Source organism: Mustela nigripes, chromosome 11, assembly GCF_022355385.1.
Source record: "Mustela nigripes isolate SB6536 chromosome 11, MUSNIG.SB6536, whole genome shotgun sequence".
Lineage (NCBI taxonomy): Eukaryota > Metazoa > Chordata > Mammalia > Carnivora > Mustelidae > Mustela > Mustela nigripes.
In genome coordinates this window covers 15,818,065-15,845,448 of record NC_081567.1, presented here as the reverse complement: position 1 = coordinate 15,845,448, position 27,384 = coordinate 15,818,065, and the positions used below count along the sequence as shown (strand labels likewise).

The following is a 27,384-nucleotide window of genomic DNA, read 5'->3' as shown; positions in this document are numbered from 1 at the left end:
CTAACACTTGTAGATAAAAACATAGGCATAATTCTTCATGACCTTGGATTAGGAAAATGGTTTCTTATGTATGGCTCACGAAGCACAAGCAACTAAAAAAAAAAAAAAGATAAATGAGATATCTTCAAAATTAAAATTTTTTTCTTTTGTGCTCCAAAGGGCACCCAGAAAGTAAGAGGACAATCCACACAGTAGGAGAGAATTTTTGGAAATCATAAGAAACTTCTATCTGGAATACAGAAACAACTTTTGCCCCTCAACAGCAAAAAGCCAAACAGCCCAATTAAAAAACACGCAAAGAACTTCAATAGACATTTTTCCGAAGATGAGGTACAAATGGCCAATAAACAAACAAAAAGATGTTCAACATCAGTTTCTTTTTTTTTTTTAATTAACATTTTATTTATTTATTTGACAGAGAGAGATTTTAAGTAGGCAGAGAGAGAAGGGGAGACAGTCTCCCCACTGAGCAGAGAGCCCGATGTGGGGCTTGGTCCCAGGACCCTGAGATTATGACCTGAGCCGAAGGCAGAGTTATAACCCACTGAGCCACCCAGGTGCCCCAAGACGTTCAACATCAGTTTCCACCCAGGGAATCCAAATCACAACCACAAACTCACACCCACCAGGATGGCTATAATCAAAAGATAATAGCAGCTGTTGGTAAAGGTATGAAGAAATTGGAACAGTCATACCCTGTTGGTGGGAATGTAAAATGGTCCAGCCACTTTAGAAAACATTCTGACAGTTCTGCAAACAAGAGAATTGAAAAACATGTCCAGGGACGCCTGGGTGGCTCAGTCAGATGAGCATCTGCCTTTAGCTCCAGTCAGCATCCCAAGATACTAGGATGGAGTCCCACATCCTGTTCCCTGCTCAGAGGGGAGCCTGCCTCTCCCTCTCCCTCTGCCTGCTTCTCCTGCTGCTTGTGGTGCTCTCTGTCTCTCTGATAGATAAATAAATAAATAAATAAATAAATAAGAAAAACATGTCCACATAAAAACTTTTACATGGGGCGCCTGGGTGGCTCAGCTGGTTAAGCCACTGCCTTTGGCTCAGGTCATGGTCTCGGAGTCCCGGGACCAAACAATGGAAAACCCAAATGTTCATCAAGTGATGAAAGGATTATAAAATGTATTTCTGGGTGCTTGGGTGACTCAGTCGTTAAGTGTCTGCCTCTGGTTCAGGTCAGGATCCCAGGGTCCTGGGATCAAGCCCCGCACCAGGCTTCCTCCTCCTTGGGAAGCTGGCTTTCCCTCTCCCACACCCCCGGCTTGTGTTCCTGCTCTCACTGTCTCTGTCAAATAAATAAAACCTTTTAAAAAAGAAAAAAGAAAAGAAAAGAAAATGTATCTCCAAGGGGCACCTGAGTGGCTCAGTAGGTTGTCAGCCTCTTGATTTTGGCTCAGGTTATATCTCAGAGTTGTGAGATCAAGCCCAGTTTTAGGCTCATGCGCTGGGCTTGGAGCTTAAGATTCTCTCTCCCCCTCTTTTTGCCCCTCCCCCCTCTCCCTCCCTTCCTCTCAAAAAAGTAAATGAAATTTATCTCCATACACTGGAAGATTATTGACAATGAAGAGGACTGGAGTACTGACAGCACAACTGAACCTTGAAAACGCTGTTGGAAGTGAAAGAGGCCGGTTACAAACAGCACATATGGTGTGATTCTGTCTGCATGAATTATCCACAAGGGCAACTCCAGAAAGATAGAAAGTAGATTAGTGATTGACCAGGGCTAAGGGAAAGAAGTTGGGGTTGGGGGCAATAGGAAGGGACAGCTAATGGGTGTGGAGTTGCTTTCAAGCAGATGAAAATTAGATTTCGAGGACCCTGTGGATATACTAAAATCCACTGAATTGGAATCCAATTCAGAGATAATCTAAACAGGTTAATTGTACAGCATGTAATTTATATCTTAATGAAGCTGTTAAAATTCTTTTTTAAAAAGGTCAGACCATCGGAGTCCTTAGGGAGCAGGCACTGGGGTATGGGGTGGGTGCCTGGGGTATCAGAGAAGGGACACCAAGAGACGGGTGCACTGTCGGGGCTCAGAAAGGGAGCGGAGGCTGTGGATTCCTCCCAAACATCCAGGGGACCACTTCATCCTTCACTATAGACAGATACCCATGGGTATCTGTCGATTAGGGAATACGGTATCTTTGTACCAATTTTTAAAAGATGCCTAGTCATTCCCAACATAAATCATCTTGGGCAAGGTCACAAAGCTAGTTGGGAATAACCCAAATCCCCCTGTTTCCAATACCCCAGTCCAAGTCTGTTTCTTCCTGGACCCTGTCAGTATTTGGTTCCAGCCGGTACAGGCAGAAAGCCTGGGGTCAGTGCTTATCCTGCTTTGGACAGTGAGTGTCCTTGGCCAAACTGGTGTCTCCTCCCACAACCATGACACCCTGGTCCCTGCTGGTGCCATGTGGCCTCCTTGTCCTTGATGGAGAGCAGGAATGAGAACCTTTCTAAAACGAATTTCTGAGGATTGGTCATGTCGACTGTAAGTGAGGTCCATGACATCAGGGGACACTTGATACTTCTGTTCCTGAAGCTACCTGGTGCTGCCCAAGTCCCCTTTGACTGGCATGTGGGCCTAAAGAGGGGCTGCACATTGGTCACTTCCTGAGGCTGCCAGCTTGGTCTAGAGTTGGTAAGAATAAGTCTAGAGATGATAAGAGCATGGGAAGGAGGATCTGAACTTTGGCTTCATTTTGGCTTATAAATCGGGAGGGCCCTAGCAGCTGGACTTCATAATAATCCAAAATCAGTTCTGGAGTGTCCTTCTAAGAATATATATTTTTTTAAGATATTATTTATTTATTTGACAGAGATCACAAGTAGGCAGAGAGGCAGGCAGAGAGAGAGGAGGAAGCAGGCTCCCTGCTGAGCAGAGAGCCCGATGTGGGACTCGATCCCAGGACCCTGGAATCATGACCCAAGCAGAAGGCAGAGGCTTTACCCACTGAACCACCCAGGCGCTCCTCCTTCTAAGAATATTCTATAGGAATTTGAGTATGAATATGTGATTAGACCCAGATGGGAGTATAACCATACTGCTTTGCATCTTATTTTTTTCACTTGACATATTTTTGGGAGATCTTTCAAAAACCTGGGTTAATAAATGTCATTTTAAAAAATAGCTGCATAATATATTTTACAGTGGCTAGCCTTACTTAATTAGTCCTTTGCTAATGGACTTTTTAAAAAAAGATTTTATTTATTTATTTGAGAGAGACAGTGAGAGAGAGTATGAGAGAGGAGAAGGTCAGAGGGAGAAGCAAACTCCCTATAGAGTTGGGAGCCTGATGCAGGACTCGATCCCAGGACTCTGGGATCATGACCTGAGCTGAAGTCAGTTGCTTAACCAACTGAGCCACCCAGACACCTGAAGAATCAACATTTTTAATGTTTTTCCATTCAGGTACTTAGTATGTCTCCTTTCACTTAGGGGTTACAACCTTCAGAACGGGGATACCATTTTCTTCATATGGGTTTTGCATGTTTCTTGTGAGGCTTATTCCTTTATAGTTTATGGGTTTTCTTGTTACTGTGAGTGGAACCCCTTCATCCCCTACGTGGGTTTTCTGGTTTGTTATTGCAGTATACGAAATACACTAGTTTTGGACCTCAGTGGATTATCTATAAAAGGATGGAACTACTCAGTAAAAAGTTTCCATGATGAAAGAACATTGGGCTAAACAAATGTAAGTAGATTTGTTCATTGTTGTATCAGTGACTTTAATACACTTTTGATCACCAAAAATCCCCAAGAAGGGCACAGGGTATTTCCTGTACTTCCTTGACCAGGGAACCCTTTGTCAAGACATTCTGAAAATATACACTGGGAAACAAGCCAGCCAAAGACACTTCTGGTTTCTAATCTGTCAATCCAGGGGTCTCCAGTGAACCTTATGTGATGCCCAAACTCCCATTCCGTTTCCCCCAGCCAAAACAGAAGACAACCCAGTGTCAAAGTGAATGTTTTAATGAGTGTTGCTCAGAGGACACGTGTCTCTGTCCCCCAACTCTTTGCTGGCAAGGAAAGCTAGCTGCCCGGGGGACAGGAATCTGGAGTCTAAAAAGCAGGGGCAGAGAGGTTCAGGAGGCACCCTGTGAAGTCTGGGCTCCTGGCCGTGAGGTGGAGGGGGCATGGGCCTCAAGCTGGTCCCTCCTCAGGCATTCCTAGCAAAGCCACAAGGGGCTCCAGGGGCGTGGGGGTCCCGATGGGCACAGGGTGGGTGCGCTCGTGCTTGCGCAGGTCACTGGCACTCAAGAAGGCCTTGGGGCAGTGGGGGCAGGTGTAGGGGCGCACAGAGCTGTGGGTGCGGCTGTGTTTGCGCAGCCCAGCCCGGTCAGAGAAGCTCTTGCCACACTGGGTGCAGGGAAAGGGTCGGAGCTCCGGGTGCGAGCGCTCGTGCCGCCGCAGCAACGTCAGCGTGGAGAAGGTCTCCTTGCACTCGCGGCAGGCAAACTGCGGCGGCTTCTCGTCCACCTCCTCTGCCCCCACCTCGCCTGCCCCCGCCAGGTGACCAGGAGCCTCCCCAACCCCAGCATCTTGGCACTCCACGTGTTCCACCGTCATGCCCACCACCTGCCACTGGGTGGCCATCACCCCGCCCGATTCCGGGGGCAGCCCGAGCAGCCCTGCTGGGGGGTCCCCTAGCGCGGCGCCCGCGGCGGGGCCGGTGGCGTCCTCGCCCGCCACGCCGACGGGCAGGGCCAGCCCCACGACCAGCTCCTGCGGTGGGGGCGCCCCTGCGGCTTCGCTGCTTCGGTGGGTGCGCTCGTGCTTCCGGAGGCTGGACGAGACCACGAAGGACTTCCCGCAGGCCGTGCAGTGGAAGGGGCGCTCGCCCGAGTGCACGCGGCTGTGCTTGGTGAGGCTGGCGCGCTCGGCGAAGGCCCGCCCGCACTCCTCGCAGCGGAACGGCCGCTGGCCCGAGTGCACCAGCGCGTGGCGCTTGAGGTCCCAGGACGCCACGAACGTCTTGTCGCACTGCAGGCACTTGAAGGGCCGGTCCCCCGTGTGCACCCGCCGGTGCATGGCCAGGTCGGCCGGCTGTCGGAAGTCTTTGCCGCACTTCTCGCAGCGGTGCGGCTTCACGCCCTCGTGCGCGCGCTGGTGGCGCCGGAAGCTCGACGGGTCGGAGAACATGCGGCCGCAGCGCGGGCACAGGAAGGGCTTCTCGCCCGAGTGCGTGCGCTCGTGGCTCTGGTAGGAGCTGAGCTGCGTGAAGCCCTTGCCGCAGGCCGGGCAGCGGTAGGGCTTCTGCGCCGCGTGGATGCGCTGGTGGCACGTGAGCGAGGACGAGCGCGAGAAGCTCTTCCCGCACTCGGAGCAGAGAAAGGGGCGCTCCCCGGTGTGGGACCTGCGGAGCAGGGGACGCGGCATGAGGTGAGGCGGCGGGCCTGGCACCCGGCCCCTGTGCTGGCCGCGCTGGACCGCGGCGCCTCCTGGTGTCCCCGGGGACCAGCGGCTGCGCCCCGGGGCGGGAACCTTCCGGCCGGCTCTAGACCCCGGGGAAGACCTGGCCCCGCGCGCCCAGGCCGGCTCCACTCCGGCCCGCCAGCGTCCGCCAGGGATCCTCTGGGCACCACGTCCAGCCCCGCGCGCGGTCCGCCCCGCCGCACCCAGCTGGGGCACCCCCTGCTCCCCGGCGCTCGGCTCTCCCCGCAGCCCGCCCGCTCGCCTACCCACGGGCTCCCCTCGCCCCCGTTCCCAGGGCTCCCCGGGCCGGCCCTTCCCTAGCTCTCCCCGACGGGCCCCCGCACCGCGCCCTCACCGCTCGTGGTTGCGAAGGTCCTTGAGCTCCGCGTAGGCCTTGCCGCAGCGCTCGCAGCCGTAGGGCCGCAGGCCGGCGTGCGTGCGCCGGTGCTTGCGGAACACCGAGGGGTCGGCGAAGCTTTTGCCGCAGTCGGTGCAAGCGTAGGGCCGCTCGCCCGTGTGACCGCGCTGGTGGATCTTGAGCTTGGAGAGCGCGCCGTAGGCCTTGGGGCAGTGAGCGCAGCGGAAGGGCAGCTCGCCGGCATGGGAGGCCAGGTGCACACGCAGGCACACGGGCTGCATGAAGCGGCGGCCACACTCGGGGCAAGGGAAGGGCTTTTCGCCAGTGTGGCTGCGGCCATGACTGCGCAGCTCGGGAGCCGTTTTGTAGGCCTTGGGGCACAGCGGGCACGCGTAAGGCCGAGGCTTGGCCGGTGCGCCTGACACCTTGTCCCCGCCAGCATCCTCGGCCTTGGGTTCTGTCTCGGGCTTCAGCTTGGCTTCCGCCACCTCTTCTGCGCAGTCTACGGGGCCGTGTGTGGCCGCGTGACGCGCGGCCCGAGGCGCATTTGGGAACGTCTTCGTGCAGGACAGGCACTTGTAGCGGCGGCCGGAGCGCTTGTAGCCCGGCGCGGGGGCGGGGGCGGCGGCGGGCGCGGGGGACCGGGCCTCCGCAGACTCCACCTCCATGGCTTCCAAGGCTGGAGCTTGTCTAGGAAAGAAGCAGAGTTAAGACACCAGCCGCGTCCCTTTGGCCTTCTCTAAGGCCTCAAGGGGACTCCGTCTTATCTGCATTTGTCTCACCAGGGAGGGTCCTATCTCTCCTTCCAAACATCCCTGGCTCTCACGCTCTGAACTGGCGTTTGCTCTCTGGGCTGTTCACTGATGGAAGAAGTTGGACCAGGTAACCTTGGAGGGGCCGAGAGAGGGGGCTGGCGTCATCAAATGTCCACCGGTACTTTCTTCCCCAGGCCCTGAGCTTCTCCAAAGGCTGAAGCATCCCAGAAGGCCCAGGCTCCGTCCATCTCCCCATCCTCCTGCAGCTCAGCGGCTAAGGCCTGTGCCAGGGCACAGGGTCCCCTGCAGGGCTGCAGACACAGAGGTTACCCGGATGTGGGCCCGGCCTGAAGGCGGCCAAGTTCCCAGGGAAGGCAGAGGCAGGTCCCGAAGAAGGCAGAATTAGTGGGCTAACTGGCGACCGGCGCCGTCTGTCTGAAGTGACAGGTCCCCAGTCCCCAGCGCATGTACTCGGTCTTTCCCCTCTGGTTAGTCAGAGGCAGCAACTTTTCACAGAATTCTGGCCTTGCACAGCTGTAAGGGACTCCACCCCAGCCAGGAATCCTGGTCCGCCCTCTGCTCCGGAATCGCTGTTGGGCTCCTGTTCCCATAGCTCTGGTAACGGGGAACTCACTACCCTCCGGGCAGCTTCAGCTGCTAGCAGTTAGATGTGTCTCAGTCACAATCAATACATCTGATTTAGCCTGGCGTCCCGGGGCACCCGCTCTAGCTAAGGCCCCTTCTTTCTCATTCCACCCAGCGGCTCCTGGGGCTCACGGCTGGGAGGAAATAGGATTAATGGCTGCATTAGTCTTAACACCAGCTCATCCTCCCAAGGGGATGAAAAGAAGAGGATTATGGGCAGATCCACTTAGGGAGCACCGGCAGCAGCTGCAGGGGCGGCCAGTGTGCGGGGTAAGGATGCCGCTGTAGGCCGTGGTGGGAGCCAGGTGTGTCCCGAAGCTAGTCTGGGCAGAAGGAGCCTGAGTCGAGTGCTCCTTTCTAGGCCTGCTTCCTCATCTGTATACCACAGGGGTTGGTGGCTTCCAAGTCAGGACCCACAGGGAGCCCTTGGGGTAAATGGCACGGGCTGAATCTTGGACAGTACCTTTCTGCCTAGTGGCCCTTCCCCAGTCTCCCGCCCCTAGACACAAAAAAACGCCATGTGTACAGGCAGCCAGAATCTTCTTTAGGTATCATGTCATACTTTGTCCCCTGCTCAGTAACTTCTGATGACTTCCAGCACACCATGCAAGCTCCCAGGTTCCTCCTGGCTATTACAAAGCCCACCAAGCCTTTCTTTGAGCCCCACTTCCCCAAGGAAGCTCTTCCTGTATCTCCCCTATGGTTTTTGGCCCTAACCCCGCACAGCTCTGTTCCAGTCTCAGCTTGTTTTGGTTTGGTTCCCAACCCCCCCTCACTTTTCCCACTAAGTGCTGGGGCTGGAAGGTGAGTTAAAGGGCATGAGGCCTAACCTTCCCCGTGGCTTGAATTCTCCCTAGAATTTCCAGGGGATTCTTCCCTATCTCTGGATTAGGCAGTCACTAACTCCTTTCTAGACCATCTCTGGACAGTCTGACTGATAAAGTTTCCCTTAAATAAAAATGATAGTTCCTGTTTACTGAGGACTTGCCTCAGTAAAAGGCAGTATCCTAAGCTCTTTACATGTGTTAACTCAAACTTCACGTCAACACTGTGAGGTGTGTTCTGTTATATATATTCCTTTTTTACAGAAAAGGAACCTGAGGCTCAGACAATCAGTGTAGCATTGTGGCTAAGTGTCCCATCTCTGAAGCCAAACTGCCTGGCTTCCAGTCTTGCCTCACTCACTTCCTAGCTATGACCCTGTGCCATTTACTTCATGTCACGGCACCTCGATTTTCTCATCTGAAAAATGGAGATAATAATAGTACTTCCCTGGGCGCCTGGGTGGCTCAGTGGGTTAAAGCCTCTGCCTTCGGCTCAGGTCATGATCCCAGGGTCCTGGGATGGAGTCCTGCATCTGGCTCCCTGCTGAGCAGGGAGCCTGCTTCCCTTCCTCTCTCTGCCTACTTGTGATCTCTGTCTGTCGGATAAATAAATAAAATCTTAAAAAAAAAAATAATAGTACTTCCTAGTGTTGGTTGAATTCTGTGAATAACTGCCCTCAAGTATTGAGAGTCTTCTTAGAGCCAGTCACTTCGCGGAGCATGCTCCCTTGGGTCACTCTCTTAGAGCTTCCCGAGCTAGGGATGCTTGTCCTCATTCACAAAAAAATGAACTGAGGTTCCCAGAGGTTTAGAGACTAGCCCATGGTCACAGAGATAGACTCACAGCTGGAGCTTGAATCGAGGTGTTTAATTTGCCTTGAGTTACTGGGCTCTTGCATCAGTTGTCTGGGCCCTCCCTACGCTGATCAGAACCCAGAGTTCAAGCCACATCTTCATGCTCTCTCACCCCTGTGGAACACCTTGAGACCAAAACCAGCACCCTTTTTGCGTCTGTGTCCCTCTCTGAGGGTTTGACCCCTGCCTGGGTTCCAAGCTCTGGGCTTCAGTGTTCCTATCTGGAGGTGTACACCTGTCCTCCTAAAGCACTTCCTGGGGGGGGAAAGGTAGGGAAGCATCAGGTTGGTTGCACCAAGAGCCCATCCACAAAGAGCAGGGGACTATGTAGGCTAAAATCCCACCATTAGGGCGCCTGGGTGGCTCAGTTGGTTAAGCATCTGCTTTCAGCTCAAGTCATTACCTTGGGGTCCTGGGATCCAGCCCTGCTTTGGACTCCCTGCTCAGTGGGCAGCCTGCTGCTCCCTTTCCCACTGCCCCTCTGACCACTCATGCTCTCTCTCTCTTTGTCTCTCAAACACTCTGTCTCTCAAATGAATAAATAAAATCTAAAAACAAAACAAAGAAACCTTAAAATCCACCATTCGCTCCTCGCTTCATTATTTACCAAGGACCTTCCACCCACCACCCCCTAGACTGGGATTTCTCCAGGTCAGGTCCGTGAACCCCTGTGCGACAGTCACCATCCAGGGAGTATGGGACTCGGACACACGCTCTTGGGGTCACCTCAGCCAACACTTAACACGTAAGAACCAAAGACACATCCTTAGGTCTTCACAAAGCTTCTAGAAGAGGGGCATTGCTACCAGGCCTCTCTTTCAGAGAGGAAGGCCCCCGTAAGCACTTTACAAGGACACCTAGCTGTCAAGAGGCCCAGACTCCAAGTTTTCAGGCCCCCGGGCTGGGCTCTTTCTCCACCAGTCTGTATTTACTTCAGGTTTATGCGCCGCATCCGGAGGCTTTCCACTGCTCCTAGGACAGACCTGCATCTTTCCCTTGTGGAGGCGACTCCACCTCCCACTCCTCTCTACCTGCCCACTCCTCCCTTTCTTTCCCAAAAAGAGCTAAATTCCTTTCCACCCCAAGGCCTCTGTACCAGTAGCTCCCTCTGCCAGAACCACTGTTCCCCAAGGATCACTGTGTAGCTAACGCTTTGATTTCATTTGGGCCTCAGTCCCCTGTCACCTCCTCAAAGAAGGCTTTCCCTGACTACCACCTTCCTTAATGCAGTTTTGGATTCTTGCTAATCACTAGTCCCTCCTCTTCAGTTTCCCATATGGTGTCATCTGGGTAACATTCCTTGCAAGCTTACCACTGGCCAGGTATCGTTCTATGCATTTTGTGGGTGCTACTCAGGCTAAGCCTCGCGACTGCTTAGAAATGTCTTGTGACATTTATGAATGAGCGCATGCATGGAGAAGGCCCTGTGAGGCTATAACCAGAGGGAGGACACCTATAGGCCAGGAAAAGGGTCCTCACCAGGAAGTGAATTGGCCAGCATCCTGATCTTGGACTTCCCAGCCTCCAGAACTGTGAGAAATAAATTTCTGTTGTTTAAGCCCCTTCAGTCTGTGTGGGTTTTTTGGTTGTTGTTGTTGTTATGCTTAGCCTGAACAGACTAAGTTAAACAGTATTATTTCCCCCGTTTTACAGACAAGGATACTGAGGGGAACAGATATGAACTCGTTAGCCACAGCTAATATTCAAAGCCAAGTGGTCTGGCTCTCAAGCTTCTGCTTTCTGGGGTGCCAGGGTGGCTCAGTTGGTTGAGTGGTTGCCTTCGGCTCAGGTCATGATCCCAGGGTCCTGGGATTGAGCCCTGCATTGGCCTCTGTCCTCAGCGGGGAGCCTGCTTTTGTCTCTCTCTGCCCCTCCCTTGCTTGTGCTCTCTCTCTCTCAAATAAATAAGTAAAATCTTTTTAAAAATCCAGAAAACAAAAAACTTCTGCTTTCTGTGCTGATTGTTGCTTATACATTTTATGTTGCACTTGCACATTTTATGGCTGGATTATTAATCCTCTGTCTCCAGGCTGGCAAAGAGCCAGGAACCTTTATTTATTAATTATTATTATTATTTTTTGTCTCCTGTACACCTAGAACTGTGGCTGATGCCCCAAAACAAAGTGAGACAGAATTCAAACCCAGGTCTACGGCCTCCCCCATACTGGGGGTTTGTGAGACTGTCAACGACTATTTATTAACTGAATTTCTCTGCCTTTCCAAGTTCACAACGTCCAAATACCAGCCAGCACCCCACGGTGCGTCCACTGCTCTGGTGAGGGAGGCTGGTCTTTGCTTCACTGGTTTAGGAGGGAGATGCGGGGCTGCTGCCCCAACAGGCTGTACATGCTAGAGGCCTTGATTTACTTCCCAGACAGCTTAGGCTAGGGCCCTGCCCGCGGGGATGAAGCAGAAAGGAATCCGTTTTTGTCCCTCTGCGCCTCGGTCTCCCCGGCTGTCCATACGCAGACGGCAGGCAGGAGGCCCGGAGGAGCCGAGAGTGCGGACCCAGGAGCCGCGCAGAGTGAGGGCTGACGCTCCCCGAAGCGTCCACGCTGCGCAGCTCCCAGCCCACTCCCAACCCACTTTCCCAGCCTCGGCTCCAGCGCGGGGCTGCCCTCCCGAGAGCGAGCGCACCCCGGCCTCAGTCCTCCAGCGTTCCCCCCGAAATGCGTCTCCGCTTGCAGCCCCCCGCCCCGGAGCCCTCGGCCGCCGCCTCCCCCGGGAAAAACCCTGGCACCCTTCAAACGCGCGCTTCCCCGGACCCGCGGCAGGGCCAGGGCCAGGGCCAGGGCCAGGGGCGCTCCGGCCTCGGGCTTCCCCACAGGAAAACGGGGCCTCGAGGCCCGCGGGAGTTTGAAGGGCTCGGGCCGAGGGGCAGCGCCGCGAAGGGCCTAAAGCTGCGGAGACCCGGCGCCTCCCGCTCCCAGCAACGATCGACGCGTCGGCGCCCTCGCCAGGCCACCCCGCGGGCCCGAAGCCGGGGCGGACTCGTGTCCGAGGCCGGGAACGCGGCCGTGGAGATGGAGTCCGGAAGGAGCGGACGGAGACCCGGAGCACCAACTAATGAATGGGCGGAGGGCCGCACGCCGGACAAAGGCCCGCAAGATGGCGGGCTCTAGGACCGCGGGCGGGGCGGCCGGGCCTCGGCCGGGGAGGGGCGCGCGGGCGCCGGGGGCCTCGTTAGGCGGGCCGCGCGCCCGGGACAAAAGCCCGCAACATGGCGGGCTCTAGGACCCCCGAGGCCCGCACCGCACGAGGCGGGCAGCCGCGCCGGCCGAGCCCTGGAGTCCGCAGCAGCCGGCCCGCGGGGACAACCGGCGGGTTCTAGGACCCGCTGGGCCGGAGCCCGCCGGCGCCCTCCCGGGGCTGCACTCCTCCTGCCCCGCCCGCGCTGCTCGCGCCAGGCCAACCCCATCCGCCCTCTGCACCCGCGGGAAACCGAGGCCTCTAGGACTGCGTCCGCGCTGGGGCGGCCCGGGGGTCCCCGCGGCTTCCCGCCGGCATCTCGTACCTCCGCGAACTTGGGTCGGGTCCGTGGCGTCCGCGGCAGCTGCTCTCGCCGGCGGAGTCCGGGACACTGCCAGGGAGGGGCCGGCGCTAGGACCCAGCGGGGGGGAGGGGAGGCGGGGCCGGCAAGCGGAAGTGGGCGGGAGCTTTGCGCGCCCGGGAGGAAGGCGAAGTTTCTCCGGCACTGCGGGCGCGGGTGGCGGAGAAACATCTCGCCGGGGTTCTCTTTGGGTGCTCATGACAGGGGACGCCAGACAGCGGTACGGTATCTGCCGGGCCACTGCTAGCTTGGGGACAGGTCACCAAGAGCTGGAGGGCGGGAGGAGAGAAGGGTCCTGGCAAGATGTGCAGTGCCCCAGCCCGCTTCCATTCCGCCAGAGTTCTCTCGGTGTCACGGAGTGACGAGATTCCCTCCATTTGCCTTGGGCAGTTTCTCAGGGGACCCCACGGAAAGTGTCGCTCAGGTATCGGGGCCAGAGCCGCAGGACGCCTTTTTTTCCCCTTGTGCTGCCGTCCTCTGCCCCGGAACCATTTGCGCAGCTCGTGCCGGAAGTGTGGCTGGCGGTGGTGCGACGCTACCTACCGCGTCGACCCTCCTGGGCGGGGTCGGAGTCGCGCTGCTGCACCCTCTCCCGCAACCCCGGAAGGGTGTCTGTGGAGCCGCTGTCTCGGGGGCGGCGCAGGAAGTGCGCTCGAGGCAGAGGTTTCGAGGGGAACCTTTTGCGGCCAGGACACTTCCTGTTTCCTAGTAACAATAGGAAGTGTCCGCGGAGCTGGGGTAGACCGTGGCGCCGGCCAGCTGCGCCCTCTCCCTCTTCTCCTTTCCTTCTGTCCCTCCCTCCCCGCCTCCCCGGAGCCCTGGCGAGGGGCGCGTGCGTGGGAGCGCGAGGGCCCCGCACAGCCATCCCCCGGGGCGCGCGGCTGCAGTCAGGGGGAGGGTCCCAGTGCGCAGGCGCGCTCCCGTGCGCCGTCCCCAACGGGCGCCCCCGCGGCGGGAACGACGGGGGCCGCGCGCGCGAGGTGGGGTCCCGGGGGGCGCCGGGCCGAGGACAGGAGAGAGGCGAGCGGCCCCGACGGGCGGCTGACCCGGAGACGGGGCTCGAGCGACGGGGCTTTGTGAGGTGAGGAGTCGGGGAGCCGCGTCGGTGCGGGCTGTGGTCCGGAGGCTCGAGCTGCGCGGGGGTCCCACGGGAGCGAGGCCTCCGGACGGGCCGGGGCCGCGGCGTCGGACGGGCCGGGGCCTGCTGCGGACAGAGGGGGCTTCGGGAAGCGGCGCGCCGCGGCCCCCGGGTGTGCGCCCGGGTCAGCCGCGGGGACGGCGCCGCGGCGCGCCTGGAGCCCCCGGGGCCGACGAGTGTCCGCTCCGAGCTCACGGTGCGGCCGCCGTCGCGGGAGATGCCGGAGGACGAGCCGGAGGCAAGGCGAGAAGCGCGTGCGGATGCGCTGTAACGAGCACGTCGGGGGCTTCCCCGACCCGGGGGAGTCGCGAAGGAGACCTGGTGACCCTGAAAGGAACAGGGGAGGTGGGGGGACAAGCCAGGGCTTGGTGCTGACCCCAGCTCTCCGGTCCCCGCCGGAGCTGGAGAAAAGGGCTGCGGAGCGGTGCCTGTTCGCTCTGCTTAGCCGGGGGCCAAGGGCAGAGGCTTGGACTTCTCACCCCGGAGGGCCCAGAAGAGGTGCGGGTCTCCTATGCAGAGTTCGCAGGGGATAGGCTGGTTGGTCGGTTGGGGATCATACAGCAGTGAAGGCTAGGCACAGGCGGTTTCCTTGGATATGGCCGGATGGGCCGAGGTAGGCGGGTCTGTGCTCACAGATCGGTTGCGTCCCTCTAGACGTTCGTTTTCTTATCTAAATCTCTAGGGATGCGTTAGGCCTGGGGGAGCTTCCGTCTTTGGGGAGCTTGCGGGAGGCCTTAGAGGACGGGTGCTTCCAGAGTAGACCTAACAGAAAGCAGGTCCCTGGGCATTAGTGCTTGGGGAGCACTTCGGTGAGCTGATGAGCTTGTTGCTTGTAGAGCCATGAGGCAGTGTGAACTCAGGCCTGCCTTCTGACCACTGCCCCCTCTTCCTAGGCCGTTGCCCTGCCACTAGAGGAGGATGCTGTTGCCACCTGCCTGCTTTTCCTGAACCTCCAGGGTTTGCCACGCGGCCTCATGGAGGACACGCCCACCTCACTCAGCTGCTCTGACTGTCAGCGCCACTTTCCTAGTCTCCCGGAACTGTCCCGGCACCGAGAGCTGCTCCATCCATCCACGCAGGACACTGAGGAGGCAGACGGCATCCCTCGGCCCTACCGCTGTCAGCAGTGTGGGCGGGGCTACCGTCACCCAGGGAGCTTGGTCAACCACCGTCGGACCCACGAGACTGGCCTCTACCCCTGTACCACCTGTGGCAAGGACTTCACCAATCCCGTGGCCCTCAAGAGCCATATGAGGACTCATGCTCCTGAGGGCCGCCGTAGGCACAGGCCTCCCCGATCCAGGGAAGTCATTCCACACCTGCAGGGGGAACCAGTCTCCTCTGACTCTAGGGACCAGAGGCCCAGCCCTGGGGAAAGCTGGATGAGCCAGAAAAAACAGGCTGAAGAGACATCTGGCTGTGAGTCTGGGCCTGACCCCAGGGCAGCTCTGAGCACTTGGGAAGATCGACCCACCAGACAAAGAGAAGGCTGGCAAAGCCAGCCAGATTCCGAGGGGGGTGCAGAGAGCTGGGGGCCCACTACTAACTCTGCCAGAGCCACCCCGCTCCCCACCCCAGCGAGCAGTCTCCTTAGTAATTTGGAACAGTATTTAGCGGAATCAGTAGTGAACTTCACGGGGGGCCAGGAGCCCACTCAGTCACCTCCTGCGGAGGAGGAACGGCGGTACAAGTGTAGTCAATGTGGCAAGACTTACAAGCATGCTGGGAGCCTCACCAACCACCGTCAGAGCCACACCCTTGGCATCTACCCTTGTGCCGTCTGCTTCAAGGAGTTCTCTAACCTCATGGCTCTGAAGAACCACTCCCGACTCCATGCCCAATATCAGCCTTACCAGTGTCCCCACTGTCCCCGTGCCTTCCGGCTTCCCCGAGAGCTGCTGGACCACCAACAGACCCATGAGGGTGAAAGGCAGGAGCAGCTATGGGAAGAGAAAGGGATGCCCACCGCCAACGGGCACACAGATGAGAGCAGCCAGGACCAGCTCCCGACTGCTCAGATGCTGAACTGCTCCGGGGAGCTCAGCACCTCTGGGGAGCTGGAGGACGGTGGCCTAGAGGAGTACCGGCCTTTCCGCTGTGGGGACTGTGGCCGTACTTACCGCCATGCTGGGAGCCTCATCAACCATCGCAAGAGCCACCAGACAGGAGTCTACCCCTGCTCCATCTGTTCCAAACAGCTGTTCAACGCAGCTGCCCTCAAAAACCACGTGCGGGCTCATCACAGGCCCCGGCAAGGAGCTGGGGAGGATGGGCAGCCATCAGTGCCAGCAGCTCCCCTGCCCACGGCTGATACCAGCCACAAAGAGGAAGAGGTCCCCACCACCACCCTGGACCACCGGCCCTATAAGTGTGATGAGTGTGGTCGGGCTTACCGCCACCGGGGGAGCCTGGTGAACCACCGCCACAGTCATCGGACAGGAGAGTACCAGTGCTCAGTCTGTCCCCGCAAGTACCCCAACCTTATGGCCCTGCGTAATCACGTGCGGGTACATTGCAAAGCTGCTCGCCGCAGTGCAGGCCCAGGGGCCGAGGGGCCCCCCAGCCACCTCAAGGTAGAGCTCCCTCGTGACCAGGTGGAAGCAGCAGAGGCAGCCCCACATACAGATCAGGGGCATGGGTGCAGACATGAAGAGGAGGCAGCTGATGTCCCACCAGCAACAAATAGGACAGCACCCCAGATCTGTAGCACGTGTGGGTTGCTCTTTGAAGACCCTGAGAGCCTCGAACGTCACAGCCAGACCCACGGGGAAGGGGAAGACAGCAGGACAGAGACCAGGGTGTCCCCTCCTCGGGCATTTGCCTGCAAAGATTGTGGAAAGAGCTATCGCCACTCGGGCAGCCTTATCAACCACAGGCAGACCCACCAGACGGGGGACTTCAGCTGTGGGGCCTGCGCCAAGCACTTCCACACCATGGCCGCCATGAAGAACCATTTGCGACGCCACAGCGGGCGGTGGAGCAGGCAGCACCGGAGGCGGGCTAGCAGTGCTGGCAGCGGCGGAGAGGCCAGACTCCCGTTGGGCGGGACCTGGACCCAAGAGTTGGTGGAAAGTGAGGGCCCAGACTGCCTGCAAGACCCTTCTGGGGGGGCCCCTAATGGAACCGAAGGCAGCTTGGGAAGTGATGGGGGCTGTTTGCAGGCTGAAGCCGAAAGGACCGAATGTGGGCTTGAGCAAGCGGAGGCCCATGTCCAGGGTGCGAAGGAGAGCAGGCAGACCGAGGCGGTGCTGGAAAGGAAGGAGGCCTGTTTGCGGGACAACTTGGAGATCGCGGGCGATGAGGAACGCGGTGGGCCTCGCCTCTGTGATGGTCTCACCAGGCTGGATGGAGACCCCATGGCAGCCACTGGCCAGGCCAGCTCCCCTCCCCAGTCTCCCGAAGCTGGCCCTGGCTGGCAGGCTGAGGTCTCGCACACGTGTTCTGACTGTGGGCATTCTTTCCCTCATGCCTCTGGCCTGCTGAGCCACCGGCCCTGTCACCCGCCGGGCATCTATCAGTGCTCCCTCTGCCCGAAGGAGTTTGACTCTCTGCCTGCCCTGCGCAGCCACTTCCAGAACCACGGGCCTGGGGAGGCAGACCCTGCACAGCCTTTCCTCTGCTGCCTCTGTGGCATGATCTTCCCGGGTCGGGCTGGCTACAGGCTTCACCGGCGCCAGGCTCATGATTCCTCTGGCCTGACGGAGGGCTCAGAGGAGGAGGGAGAAGAGGAAGGAGCCACAGGGGCAGCCTCTACCCAGAGCCCTCCGCTGCAGCTCTCGGAAGCAGAGCTGTTGAATCAGCTGCAGCGGGAGGTGGAGGCACTGGGCGGAGCCGGTTACGGGCACATCTGTGGCTGCTGTGGTCACACCTATGACGACCTAGGGAGCCTGGAGCGTCACCACCAAAGTCAGAGTTCTGGGAACGCCACAGATGAAGCTCCCAGCCACTTAGGAGAGCCCAGTGATGCCATGGGAAGGGCTGCAGGTGGTGACCGCGTCTTTGAGGGCGCAGGGACCCCTCTGTCTGGGGAGGGCGAGGACACAAAGTCTGGAGAGGGAGCCGGTGCTGTGGCTGCGGACAGCCTTTGCAGGCCCGGCGGCGAGGACAGCGCGCCAGAGGCCCAGCCCCGCCCCTTCCGCTGCAACCAGTGCGGCAAGACCTATCGCCACGGGGGCAGCCTGGTGAACCACCGCAAGATCCACCAGACGGGTGACTTCACCTGTCCTGTCTGCTCCCGCCGCTACCCAAACCTGGCCGCCTACCGGAACCACCTGCGGAACCACCCGCGCTGCAAGGGCTCTGAGCCCCACGTGGGGCCCGTCCCGGAGGCGGAGGGCAGCGGCGAGGCTCAGGACGCCGCCGAAGAAGGGCTGGGTCCGGCAGATGGGGGCAGGTTCCAGGAAGAGAAAGCGGAGCCCGTGGAGGAGGAGTGGCGGGAGGCCGCCGGGAGGCGGGAGGAGGAGGAGCCGAGGCTGGAGACGGCGGAGAAGAGCTGCCAGACCGAGGCCAGCCCCGAGCGGCCCTTCAGCTGCGAGGTGTGTGGCCGGTCGTACAAGCACGCCGGCAGCCTTATCAACCACCGCCAGAGCCACCAGACCGGCCACTTTGGCTGCCAGGCCTGCTCCAAAGGCTTCTCGAACCTCATGTCCCTGAAGAACCACCGGCGCATCCACGCCGACCCCCGGCGTTTCGGCTGCGGCGAGTGCGGCAAGGCCTTCCGGCTGCGGAAGCAGCTGGCCAGCCACCAGCGGGTCCATGCCGAGCGGGCCGGGGCCGGGGGCGCGCGGAAGCTGCGGCGGGAGGACCGGCCCTTCAGGTGCGGGCAGTGTGGGCGCAGCTACCGCCACGCGGGCAGCCTCCTGAACCACCGGCGCAGCCACGAGACGAGCCAGTACAGGTGCTCCACGTGCCCCAAGACCTACTCCAACAGCATGGCCCTGAAGGACCACCAGCGGCTGCACTCCGAGAGCCGGCGGCGGCGAGCGGGCTTGTCCCGGCGGGCAGCCATGCGCTGTGCCCTGTGTGGCCGGGGCTTCCCTGGCCGGGGCTCTCTGGAGCAGCACCTGCGGGAGCACGAGGAGCCCCGAAGTCCGGCAGACACGGAGGGCCGTGAGGGGAACCTGGCCAGGGACCAGCGACCGGAGGCCAGATCGGGTGGTCCTGAATCCGTTCCCCGGCTGGAGGGTGGAGCCAGGAGGCTGGGGGAGCCGAGTCTGAGCCCCGTCCCCGCGGCGGAGCCGGGATTCCGGGCCGTGGGCCGGGCCGAAGGGAGGCAAGGAGAGGGGGGACCAGCGAATCATGGTGGAGATTGGGTTCCTCAGGGCCATGTGCTGACCAAGCCAGCAAATCAGTTGGAAGACACTGTCTCCAAGAGCCCTTGTTGTCACGGCAACACCCAGCCCAATGGACCCAGTCTGAGTCCTGTGGACAGCTGGCGCAGTGGAGACAGCAGACTTCAGGTCCAGCCAGAGAGTCCCCCCTCTTCCTGCACCCGTCGTGGCGAGACGTACTGCCCGTCGTCGGAAGGCCCTTTGAACCGCCCCAGCACCCCTGAGACCGACTGCCACCATTGCCTGCCCTGCCCTGAGGAGTTCGCGAGTCCTGTGGCCACTAAGAGCCACAGCCACAACCACGTAGCTGCCCAGACCTTTGCCTGCTCTGACTGTGACAAGGCCTTTCAGGCTCATCATGAACTAGCCAGTCACCTGCACACACATGCCAGTGGCCTCAGTCAGGTGCTACCACAGATACAGGAGGCCACAGGTCCTGACGGTGGGACCATGGAGGATGAGGTAGATGCCCCTGGCCAAGGGGGAACCCGGAAGTCCCCATCAGAAGCCCCCAGGGCCCCAGGAGAGGATGCTGGGAGTGCTAATGGGGGGCAAGGAGTAAAGTCCACTCTGGCCGAAGAGGAACGGCCCTTCCGCTGTGCCCAGTGTGGGCGGTCCTACCGCCATGCTGGGAGCCTGCTGAACCACCAGAAGGCCCACACCACTGGACTCTACCCCTGCTCCCTCTGCCCCAAACTTCTACCCAACCTGCTGTCCCTTAAGAACCACGGCAGGACCCACACAGACCCCAAGCGCCACCGCTGCAGCATCTGTGGCAAGGCCTTCCGGACAGCTGCCCGGCTGGAGGGTCACGGGCGGGTCCATGCGCCTCGGGAGGGGCCCTTCCCCTGCCCTCAGTGCCCCCGCCACTTCCGCCGCCGAATCAGCTTTCAGCAGCACCAGCAGCAGCACCAGGAAGAGTGGACGGTGGCCAGCTCTGGTACGGGGGCCTGAATGGCTTGGGCAGAGGATGGAAAGGTTCCGGAGGAGGTGGGCACAGAGTCGGGCTGGGGGGCACGGAATGAGAGGGGAGGGTCATGGGGCTTCCAGGAGGTGTGAGGCGGGTGGGGGGAGCTTCGATAGGAGGAAACTAGTTTGAGGATGCTGCCTTGTGAGGGCTGAGGTTGAGGTCAGCAGCATGGTGTGTGGGATGGTGGGGTGGGGTGGGCGCCTGGGCAGCTGCTGAGCCAAAGAGGAAGGGGCTTTTTATTTGGGGAAGGGAGCACCTATGACCTCTCGCTACTTCCCGGATCTAGCCAGAAACGGAATGATTTCCAGAGAAAGAAATGGTCTAGGCGGTGCTCTTTCCTTGAGGCGGAGAGCAGGAGAGGGAGGAAGGGCGTGGGAGCCACCCCCAGACTAGACTGCTCTGTGGCTTCTGCCCGGACTTGGCCAGGGAAAGCAGGCCACCGGCTGGCCCCCAGCTCCCTGTCCCTCTTCCCTGCGTCTCGTGCCCCTCCTCTTGTCTTGGAATCGAGGCCTTCGGTCCTTTGCGAGTGGTACTGCCGCATGTCTCCCCTCACTGAACCCTTTCTTCTCTCTGCTGTGATCTCCTCTTCAGGAGCCGACCAAACCACTCTACCCGCAGCGCACCTTTAACTGGAGGACTGAGTCACAGATAATTGTTTCTTTGAAGCCAGGCCCAGCCGTAGTAACCGTAGTAACCGTAGTAACCGCAGTCATTAGCCCCTATCTCGAGTCCTCTATCAGGGGAATCTCCATGGAAAGTCACCCCACCCAGCCGGGCTGGAGGATGAACCTGCCGGGGAGTGGGGCAGCCTGTTTCTGAGCCCTGGGCTCACGCCTTCAGCCTCCCCCTCGAGGTCTCTAGGCCTTCTCCCAGGACCCATTCCATTAAGTGGCCACCGAGGGTGGGTGTCCCTAAGATGGCAGGTCTGACCAGAGATTGTCAGGGAAGGAGGGCATGGTGGCCGAGAGTCCCCTGAGAGAGCCGACGAGATAGCTTTCAGGATAAAAGATGTCTTGTGACCTCAAGGGAATGAGTGAGAAGCCAGTTAATCAGGCCTGGAAAAATAATTGGGAGTTTCTCATGCAGGCTTCTGGGGCCGCGGTGGGGGTGGCGGGGGCGGGGGCAGCCGGATGGCCTGCAGGGCTTGGGAACAGGGTGCAAGCTGTGTGCTGTTCGCTGCCCTCAGTGACCTCCTCTCTTTGTCCCCAGGAGCCCCAAAGGCACCAGCGGCGGGGAGAGGGGACATGGCATTGCCCCCTCCTCCCACCGGCACGACCTCACTTCTGGATCCTTCACCCCAGTGGCCTGCAGACCTCAGCTTCTCCCTCTAAACTCCAAGTCTCCAAAGATCAGAATACGGGCGGGGGCGGGCGGGCTGCAGGGAAAGGCCGGATCTCCGTGTTTTGCTCAGGAGTAGTGAGGCGTCCCGTCTCTCATTTTCTTCTCCCGCTGTGCAGGGGACCTGGATCGGGCTTCTTGCCCAAGGAGGGGGTACGGTTTTCCTCACGTCCCTGTCCTTGGAGACCCTCCTTTTCCCAGCCTTGGTCACTGTGCTCTTCCCTGTGACGAGCCCTGCAAGAAATCCGGTGCCAGGCTCTGCCACAAATGGGGGCCACCGTTACCAGCCAGATTCCAACGCCAGGGAGAGGCAGAATCAGAGAGCCACAGGCGGGAATGTTGCCTGTGGAAGGGGAGCCTTTACTACAATTTGTAACTTATTTTCTAAAGTCTATTTTGTAACAATTTATTTAAGTTTAGAAAAAAAAAAAAAAAAGGCAAATTGCCCCCCCCCCAAAAAAAACCTCGAATTTTCAAAGTAAGTGACTGGTGTGATCCTATCTGGGTCTGAAGAATAGGGAAGGCTGGGGACGCCTGCGCCGGACAGCAGGGCTGAGTGTGTCGGGGAGCATCCTGCAGGCGACACCTCCCTGTCCTGCAGGGGTTGGGAGTGAGGGCAGCCGCCGGTCCAGGAGGGCTCCAGCGCTGAGCTCACGGGACCGGTGGGCCTGCCCTGGTGCCTGGAATCCTGTGCAGGCAGGGACTTCAGGAGAGGGACATGGGTGGTGACTCAGAAATTGTCTGACTGTGTCTGCAGCAGCATCCCAGAGCCACCTGTCAACAGCTGGCTGGTTTGCCTGTCAGAGGAAGGAGAGCAGGGTGGACCTCATCCGAGATCCTCTCCCTCCCTCCCTGGAAGGTACTATTTAAGCCCCAGGACTGATAAGAAAATGCAGGTTTGAAGAAGTTGGGAGGCCTGCTCCCAGGCACAGTGATGAAGAACCAGTGTTATGCCCATGGCCCCACCCAGGGCAGCTCGAGGTGGGCCAGAACTGATACTTCCCAGGTGGAGAGAGCAGGCATCTAGAGAGAGCAGTGTCAGCAGAGAGGCCCTAGGGCCACATACTTGTGTTGGCTGAGCAGCTTCCAGTCTCGGCCTCGGGCTCCGGCTCCTCCGCAAAGTAGACCTGCCAGTCCAAGCTGCTGACCCAGTTCTCATAGGCGGGAAGCGCCACAAACACTGCAGGGCTCGCGGGGCCCTGGCAGGCATCTCCAAAGCTGTGTAGCCCAGCCAGGAACCATGTGCCCCTCACCTCGTGCACCAGTGGTGCCCCAGACAGGCCCTGTCAGGGTTCAGGTGACAGTGGGTGACTTTCTCTTCTCCCTAGGCAACTGTGGGGGCTGAGGCTCTGGCCGTTTGGGAGCTGGTCCACAGAAAGACCCAATTTCGAGGGAGAGGCAAGTCTGGAGGCCAATCCTGGCTAAGGTTCGTTCATGAATTAGAGTAAAGCTGTCAGCCCTCTGGGGGGTAAGGTCTGGGGGACCGGGGCTTACCTCACAGCGGGGCGGCTCACCCACGACACTGGAACACACCATGCCTGGCAGAATGGGGGCACTGTCGCTCCCGAGAGTTGTGCGCAGCCGGCTACAGGCCCTGGGTCCCAAGAGGGTCACAGGCACTGTCTGAGGGGAGCTGGTGCCTGTAGGGCAGGGGACAAGACCCAGCTGCCCAGCAGCCTCTAGGCTGGATGGACAGCTGCTGGCGGGCCTGTCCTACGTACCTGTTTCTGGGCGGGGCAGCCCCAGGACCCATCCGCGTTCCCCATCAGGCAGGTGGTGGTCAGAATAGGGCAGGCAGAGCGGCCGAAGGCTGGGGCCCAGTGTCACGGGTTGGGCCAGCAACAGGAGGGCTACATCGTAGCCCCCCTCTGGGTGGGTGTAGGCCCCATGCAGGGTGAGCTGCTTCAGGCCCCGCTCCTCCAGTCCGGACCCCAGCCCGACGCTCCATTCTCCTGGGGTCTGGCGCCTGAGCAGAGGCAGCATTGACAGCCACGGGTGGCAGGGCTGCCGGCAAGGGCACGGGGCACGAAAGCAAGAGAGACCGGGCTCACCCGATGAAGCAGTGGGCGGCCGTCAGCACCACCTCCTCCGACACCAGGGCTCCTCCACAGGCCAGCTTCCCCCGGTGCATCAGCCTGGCGTCCCAGGGCCATGGGGAGGGGGCTCCGGCCTGGGGGCCGCCTCTCCTCAAGGACCCACAGGCTGGAACAGAAGGGATGACCTCGCCGGCTTCTTGCGAAGTGCGCGCCGCATGTCTGGCCCTGCGCTAAGCGCTTCCCTCTAACCTCAGATCCTCGCGATCTGCTTTTAAGCTGGATGTTGTTACCCTCATTACCAAAGTAACCAAGTCCCAGCGAGGTTAAGTGACTTTTGAACTCAGTAACCACAGGCAGGGAGCCAACTTGAGACTCAAAAGCCAGGGCCCAAGCTTTTAAACCCTGATGGTCTAGGGGGAGCGGCCAAGCTCATCATACTCCACGCCACCTGTCTGCACCCCCAGGGCTGGGACTGGCCCCAGAATTGCCGGCTCACTAGTACTCCTCTCACCATCAAGACACAGCTTCCGCCCTAGGAACTCTTTTGCATGTTAGTCAGCCTGGCGTCCCAGGGTCATGGTAAATTTTGAGTGGGAGCCCTGCCCTGCCCCATCTTCCTGGGTCCCTGCTTAGAAACTTGGAGCTTACTCCCACCACCTTATGTTAGACCTCAGGTCCCTCTTCTTACCTAAGCTCCAAACGCACGGAGTTCTTGGGTATGTATGCCTCTCAGCCCTCAGTGGGGCTGTTCCTCTCTTAAGGGCTGAAAGGGCTCTTAAAAGCCACCTAATTCGCCCCTGGCAGTGTGTGAGTGCCTTGTCCCAGTTCTCTGTTCTGAGCTGACACTGCTTCTATCTGCTCCCCAGAGGCCCTTAGCCAGGCCCGGTTGTCCCCACCTGTCCCACTCCCGACGCCCCTCGCTCATACCTACACAGCTGTCCTCGTCGCTCATCTCCGGGGTCCCCGGGTTCTGGGACAGGAAGGCCGCCCCCTGAGCTCGAGCGCGCAGCCAGGAGCTGTGAGCAGCCGTGCTGGTCAGCAGCACAGGGGTGTCTTCTTGGGCACAGCTTGATGCAAAGCTGATGATCCCAGCCTGAACCCAGTGTCCATCAGGCTCACGGCACAGCATGGGGCCCCCAGAATCTCCCTGGAGCCAGGCAAGGGAGTCAAGGGTGGACACTTGAGCCCCAGCCACAGGCAGACCCCCTCTAACAGTGGCACGTCCACCTGTCCTTAGGAACGGAGCCCCGAGCCCGGGGCTAGGCCCCTTCCCCTTCTGTTCCCCTCCCTCATCTCCCCCATCAGACCTGACAGGGACCCTGCACCCCAGGCTGGGCACCCCCACACAGCATCCCAGGTCGAGCTGGGCTGGCCAGCAGCCGCTGGTGCAGCCGGTTGTAGAGACAGTTACAGGTAGGGCGGCTGATTAGACGCAGGCGCAGATTCCGCAGAGTCCTGGGAGCTGCCAGAAGAAAGGGGCTTGGTGGGGAGCAAGGGAGGTGGCGCAGAGGGACGGTCCGCAGCTGAGGCTGTGTGACCCTGGGGGGCAAGCACAGTGCCCCTCCGGGCTTCAGGCCGGGCCGGCACTTACCACCATTGGTGTCCTGATCCCAGCCTGTGGCCCAGCAGGAGGTCCCGAAAGGGAAGCGATGGGTGGGCTGGGGCAGGCAGAGGGGTGTGCGGGCCGTGGGCCGGGCGAGCCGCAGCAGGGCCAAGTCCGAGCCCTGGCTGTAGTGGTTATAGGCCCTTGGCAGCTGCAGAGCTGTCACCCCCACCGCCTCGGCCCCTGGGCTCAGCCCCTCACGTTGCAGAGAACCCAGGACAACTGACCAGGAGTGGAGTTCTGTCATTGCTGCCCTGGAAGGGGAGGGATAAAGCTGGGGCACTGAACCCAAGAGGGGACAGTGACACCATGAGAGACAGCACAGGTAGGGGAAGGACGGACAGAAGTCAGCCCGGAGCCTTAAGCCGGGTCCTCCCCTTGCCCACCCTCCATTTGCTTGCTTCTAAGCCTTCCAGCACGAACGGTGCAGATTAACCTGATAATGTGTGCCTAGCACATGGCCTGCTCTCAGGACATGGCACCGTGTTACTCTAGGGGCACAGCGTGGGTCAGTTTTATGGAGTTTGGGGACATAGCACCCACGCCCCCCCAAAGGCCAGAAACTCTGCTTGACCCCAGCCAGGACTCACTTTTCAAAGCAGTGCGCAGCAGTGAGGACCCAGGTATCTGCCACCAGGGTCCCGCTGCAGAGGTGGACCCCCTGCCGCCTCACACTCGCTTGCCATGGCCACTCGCCAGGTACTGTGATGCCCTCCTGAGGCTCAGGGGGGCCAGGGCCACGCTGCCCACAAACTGTAAAGGGGAGGGGCGCAGGTCAGACTGACAAGGCCCCCGTCCTGCCTTCCCCACAGGCCTGAGCCCATGTCCCCAGAGCTTACCGGGCCGAGCTGCTTGAAGACCTGCGAAAAGAGACAGGGGTGAGACTTGAGGGAACCTTACCTGCCCGGCCCAGCCTTGGTGGAAGACAGATGTTTTGGGGGACTGGCCCTGGATCCTTGCCTATGACTGTGCAGCTACCTCCCCAGCCTCTCCCAGAATGAAAATATATGAGGTCAGGAAACAGCTTTTATTGGAACCTATTCAGAGCTTACACTCAGTAATTAATTCTCCTCCTTCAGCTGTGCTCAGCACTCCTAGGCCCGTGGAGGAGGGCCAGGGTTCAGCCTCCTCCAGGCTTCAGAACCCCCAACTCCAGCCCCCGCCACTGAGTCAGGGAGGCGGCCTGCGTATGTGGGGAGCATTAGCTTAATTGTGCCCTCAGCCGTGATGCCTAAGAGGAAGGATTAGAGGCAGACATCATGTCCAAGTTGGGGAGGGCACCAGGAGATGGAGAAGACTCACCCCACCCCTGTTCTGACGACTCAGAGTCCCCCCCCACCTTTCCAGAATCCGCCAGAAACTCTACCAAAGGATCCCCCGCCCTGCCTCTTTCCCATCACAGGCACATCGGTATCTGGGCCGGGAGAGGCCAGGAGGGATGGGACAGACAGATGAGGACACAGAGCCCGAGGGCTCCCAGAGCCTGCTGAAGGTCGTTCTGGAAGCAGAGAAGGAGAGAGGCAGAGAGGGGCGCAGGGTACACGCACAGGCTCAGCGACAGCAGACACAGACCGTCATCTGGCCGGGGAAAATCCCACCTGTTCTGATGGAGGCGGCTGCTCCGCAGGCAGACGCGGTCACACCAGCACCGGCCGACTGTCGCCCCACGGGCTCTCACCCTCACGCCCCCCGAGCTGCAAGCCTGCTGGGACAGCGGGGGGCCCGCCACACCACTCCCCTGCCCGCTCACCCGCGGTGGCTCACCCTCCACGAGGACCACTGCTGCCAGGATGAGCAGTGCTGGCCCCCAGCTCTGCTGCATGCTGCTCCAGGGCACTCTGCTGCCTCTGCTCGGGTTTTCAGAGGCCACCTGGGTCTCCGTAGCTCCACCTCTGCTCCGCCCCCGGCTGGCTAAGAGTCAGGCGTCCTTGCTTTTCCTCCGGCTGGAAGGGAGCCTGCAGCTCCTAGCTCTGAGCCTGTGACTATGTTACCCTGGGCTCTTCACCCCTCCGTGGGGCTCCACCATGGCCAGACTGCATGGGTTCAAATCCTCATTCCCCCAGTTATTGCCTAAGTGACCTTGGACAAGTAGCCTGTCTGTGGACTCAGAATTGCTGAAAGTGAAAATGCTTGGGCCAGAGTCTGACACAGAGAAGACTTGCTCCCAGCGTGGAGGCTGTCCTCTGGGAATGGGGAACTGGGAACTGGGAGGGGCACTGGGCAGAGCCTCCGAGGTCGGGATGTTTCGGCCTCCCTAGCTCTCCCCAGGCCCACGAGCAGATGGTCTCCCGTACCTTCTCCCACCTTGCTTCAGAGGCCGCGTGTGCAGGCCCAGGACTCTCTGTCCCTCGCTGCAGCGAGGTGGACCTCTCTGCCACCTTCCCAGGGACTAAGGTTACAGAGGCGCCCACCCTTCTGGCAGGTGATGGAAGACTCAGTTGGGAAGGAGGAACACTCAGGGGGCACCCGTTTTCTCCTCCCCACTTCTAATTCAGGCCAGCCCAAACTACTCAGGAACCCTGACCCCCAACACAGGCAGCTGTGGTAA

At 59.6% G+C, this 27,384-nt stretch overlaps 3 protein-coding genes across 10 annotated transcripts; 1 reads left to right on the top strand and 2 right to left on the bottom strand.

Annotated features, from left to right (window-relative positions):
* Positions 1 to 3,975: 3,975 nt before the first annotated feature.
* Positions 3,976 to 12,470, bottom strand: ZNF668 (zinc finger protein 668). 4 transcript variants are annotated; one of them, XM_059414846.1, is made up of 4 exons: positions 12,386 to 12,470; positions 6,575 to 6,858; positions 5,790 to 6,482; positions 3,976 to 5,375 (listed from the first exon to the last, which is right to left on the bottom strand). In XM_059414846.1, the coding sequence occupies exons 3-4, from the start codon at positions 6,458 to 6,460 to the stop codon at positions 4,163 to 4,165; spliced, it is 1,884 nt and encodes a 627-aa protein (XP_059270829.1). In that variant the 5' UTR covers positions 6,461 to 6,482; positions 6,575 to 6,858; positions 12,386 to 12,470; the 3' UTR covers positions 3,976 to 4,162. The 4 variants fall into 4 exon arrangements, with proteins under 4 accessions (XP_059270829.1, XP_059270830.1, XP_059270827.1 ...); XM_059414847.1 differs by having other exon boundaries at positions 6,575 to 6,679; positions 12,386 to 12,449; XM_059414844.1 differs by lacking the exon at positions 12,386 to 12,470 and adding an exon at positions 10,351 to 10,734.
* An 86-nt stretch (positions 12,471 to 12,556) lies between these two features.
* ZNF646 (zinc finger protein 646) lies at positions 12,557 to 21,483 on the top strand. Of its 3 annotated transcripts, none has more exons than XM_059414841.1 (3): positions 12,557 to 12,641; positions 14,453 to 19,829; positions 21,069 to 21,483. In XM_059414841.1, exons 2-3 carry the CDS (start codon positions 14,534 to 14,536, stop codon positions 21,188 to 21,190), a joined length of 5,418 nt encoding a protein of 1,805 aa, XP_059270824.1. In that variant the 5' UTR covers positions 12,557 to 12,641; positions 14,453 to 14,533; the 3' UTR covers positions 21,191 to 21,483. The 3 variants fall into 3 exon arrangements, with proteins under 3 accessions (XP_059270824.1, XP_059270823.1, XP_059270825.1); XM_059414840.1 differs by having other exon boundaries at positions 12,599 to 13,502; XM_059414842.1 differs by having other exon boundaries at positions 12,599 to 13,502; positions 14,453 to 19,879; positions 21,069 to 21,158.
* Positions 21,484 to 21,589: 106 nt separating this feature from the next.
* PRSS53 (serine protease 53) lies at positions 21,590 to 27,148 on the bottom strand. Of its 3 annotated transcripts, none has more exons than XM_059414849.1 (11): positions 26,601 to 27,148; positions 25,676 to 25,696; positions 25,427 to 25,589; positions 24,825 to 25,090; positions 24,541 to 24,695; positions 24,161 to 24,380; positions 23,249 to 23,399; positions 22,919 to 23,007; positions 22,692 to 22,837; positions 22,264 to 22,480; positions 21,590 to 21,994 (listed from the first exon to the last, which is right to left on the bottom strand). In XM_059414849.1, exons 1-11 carry the CDS (start codon positions 26,656 to 26,658, stop codon positions 21,975 to 21,977), a joined length of 1,506 nt encoding a protein of 501 aa, XP_059270832.1. In that variant the 5' UTR covers positions 26,659 to 27,148; the 3' UTR covers positions 21,590 to 21,974. The 3 variants fall into 3 exon arrangements, with proteins under 3 accessions (XP_059270832.1, XP_059270831.1, XP_059270833.1); XM_059414848.1 differs by having other exon boundaries at positions 22,919 to 23,163; positions 26,601 to 27,133; XM_059414850.1 differs by lacking the exon at positions 21,590 to 21,994 and having other exon boundaries at positions 22,363 to 22,480; positions 22,692 to 22,791; positions 22,919 to 23,163; positions 26,601 to 27,140.
* Between the last annotated feature and the right edge of the window lie 236 nt (positions 27,149 to 27,384).

What these genes read in the sequence shown, in the direction of transcription:
- PRSS53 (XM_059414848.1), bottom strand. Translation starts at nt 26,658, where the DNA reads ATGCAGCAGAGCTGGGGGCCAGCACTGCTCATCCTGGCAGCAGTGGTC. An exon ending in GCTGCGCACTGCTTTGAAAA is followed by an intron (nt 25,091 to 25,426) that starts GTGAGTCCTGGC and finishes CTCCCCTTCCAG; the next exon opens with GGCAGCAATGACAGAACTCC. An exon ending in GGGTGCAGGGTCCCTGTCAG is followed by an intron (nt 24,381 to 24,540) that starts GTCTGATGGGGG and finishes GCCTGGCTCCAG; the next exon opens with GGAGATTCTGGGGGCCCCAT.
- ZNF646 (XM_059414841.1), top strand. Translation starts at nt 14,534, where the DNA reads ATGGAGGACACGCCCACCTCACTCAGCTGCTCTGACTGTCAGCGCCAC. An exon ending in GTGGACGGTGGCCAGCTCTG is followed by an intron (nt 19,830 to 21,068) that starts GTACGGGGGCCT and finishes CTTTGTCCCCAG; the next exon opens with GAGCCCCAAAGGCACCAGCG.
- ZNF668 (XM_059414846.1), bottom strand. Translation starts at nt 6,460, where the DNA reads ATGGAGGTGGAGTCTGCGGAGGCCCGGTCCCCCGCGCCCGCCGCCGCC. An exon ending in GACCTTCGCAACCACGAGCG is followed by an intron (nt 5,376 to 5,789) that starts GTGAGGGCGCGG and finishes CCTGCTCCGCAG; the next exon opens with GTCCCACACCGGGGAGCGCC.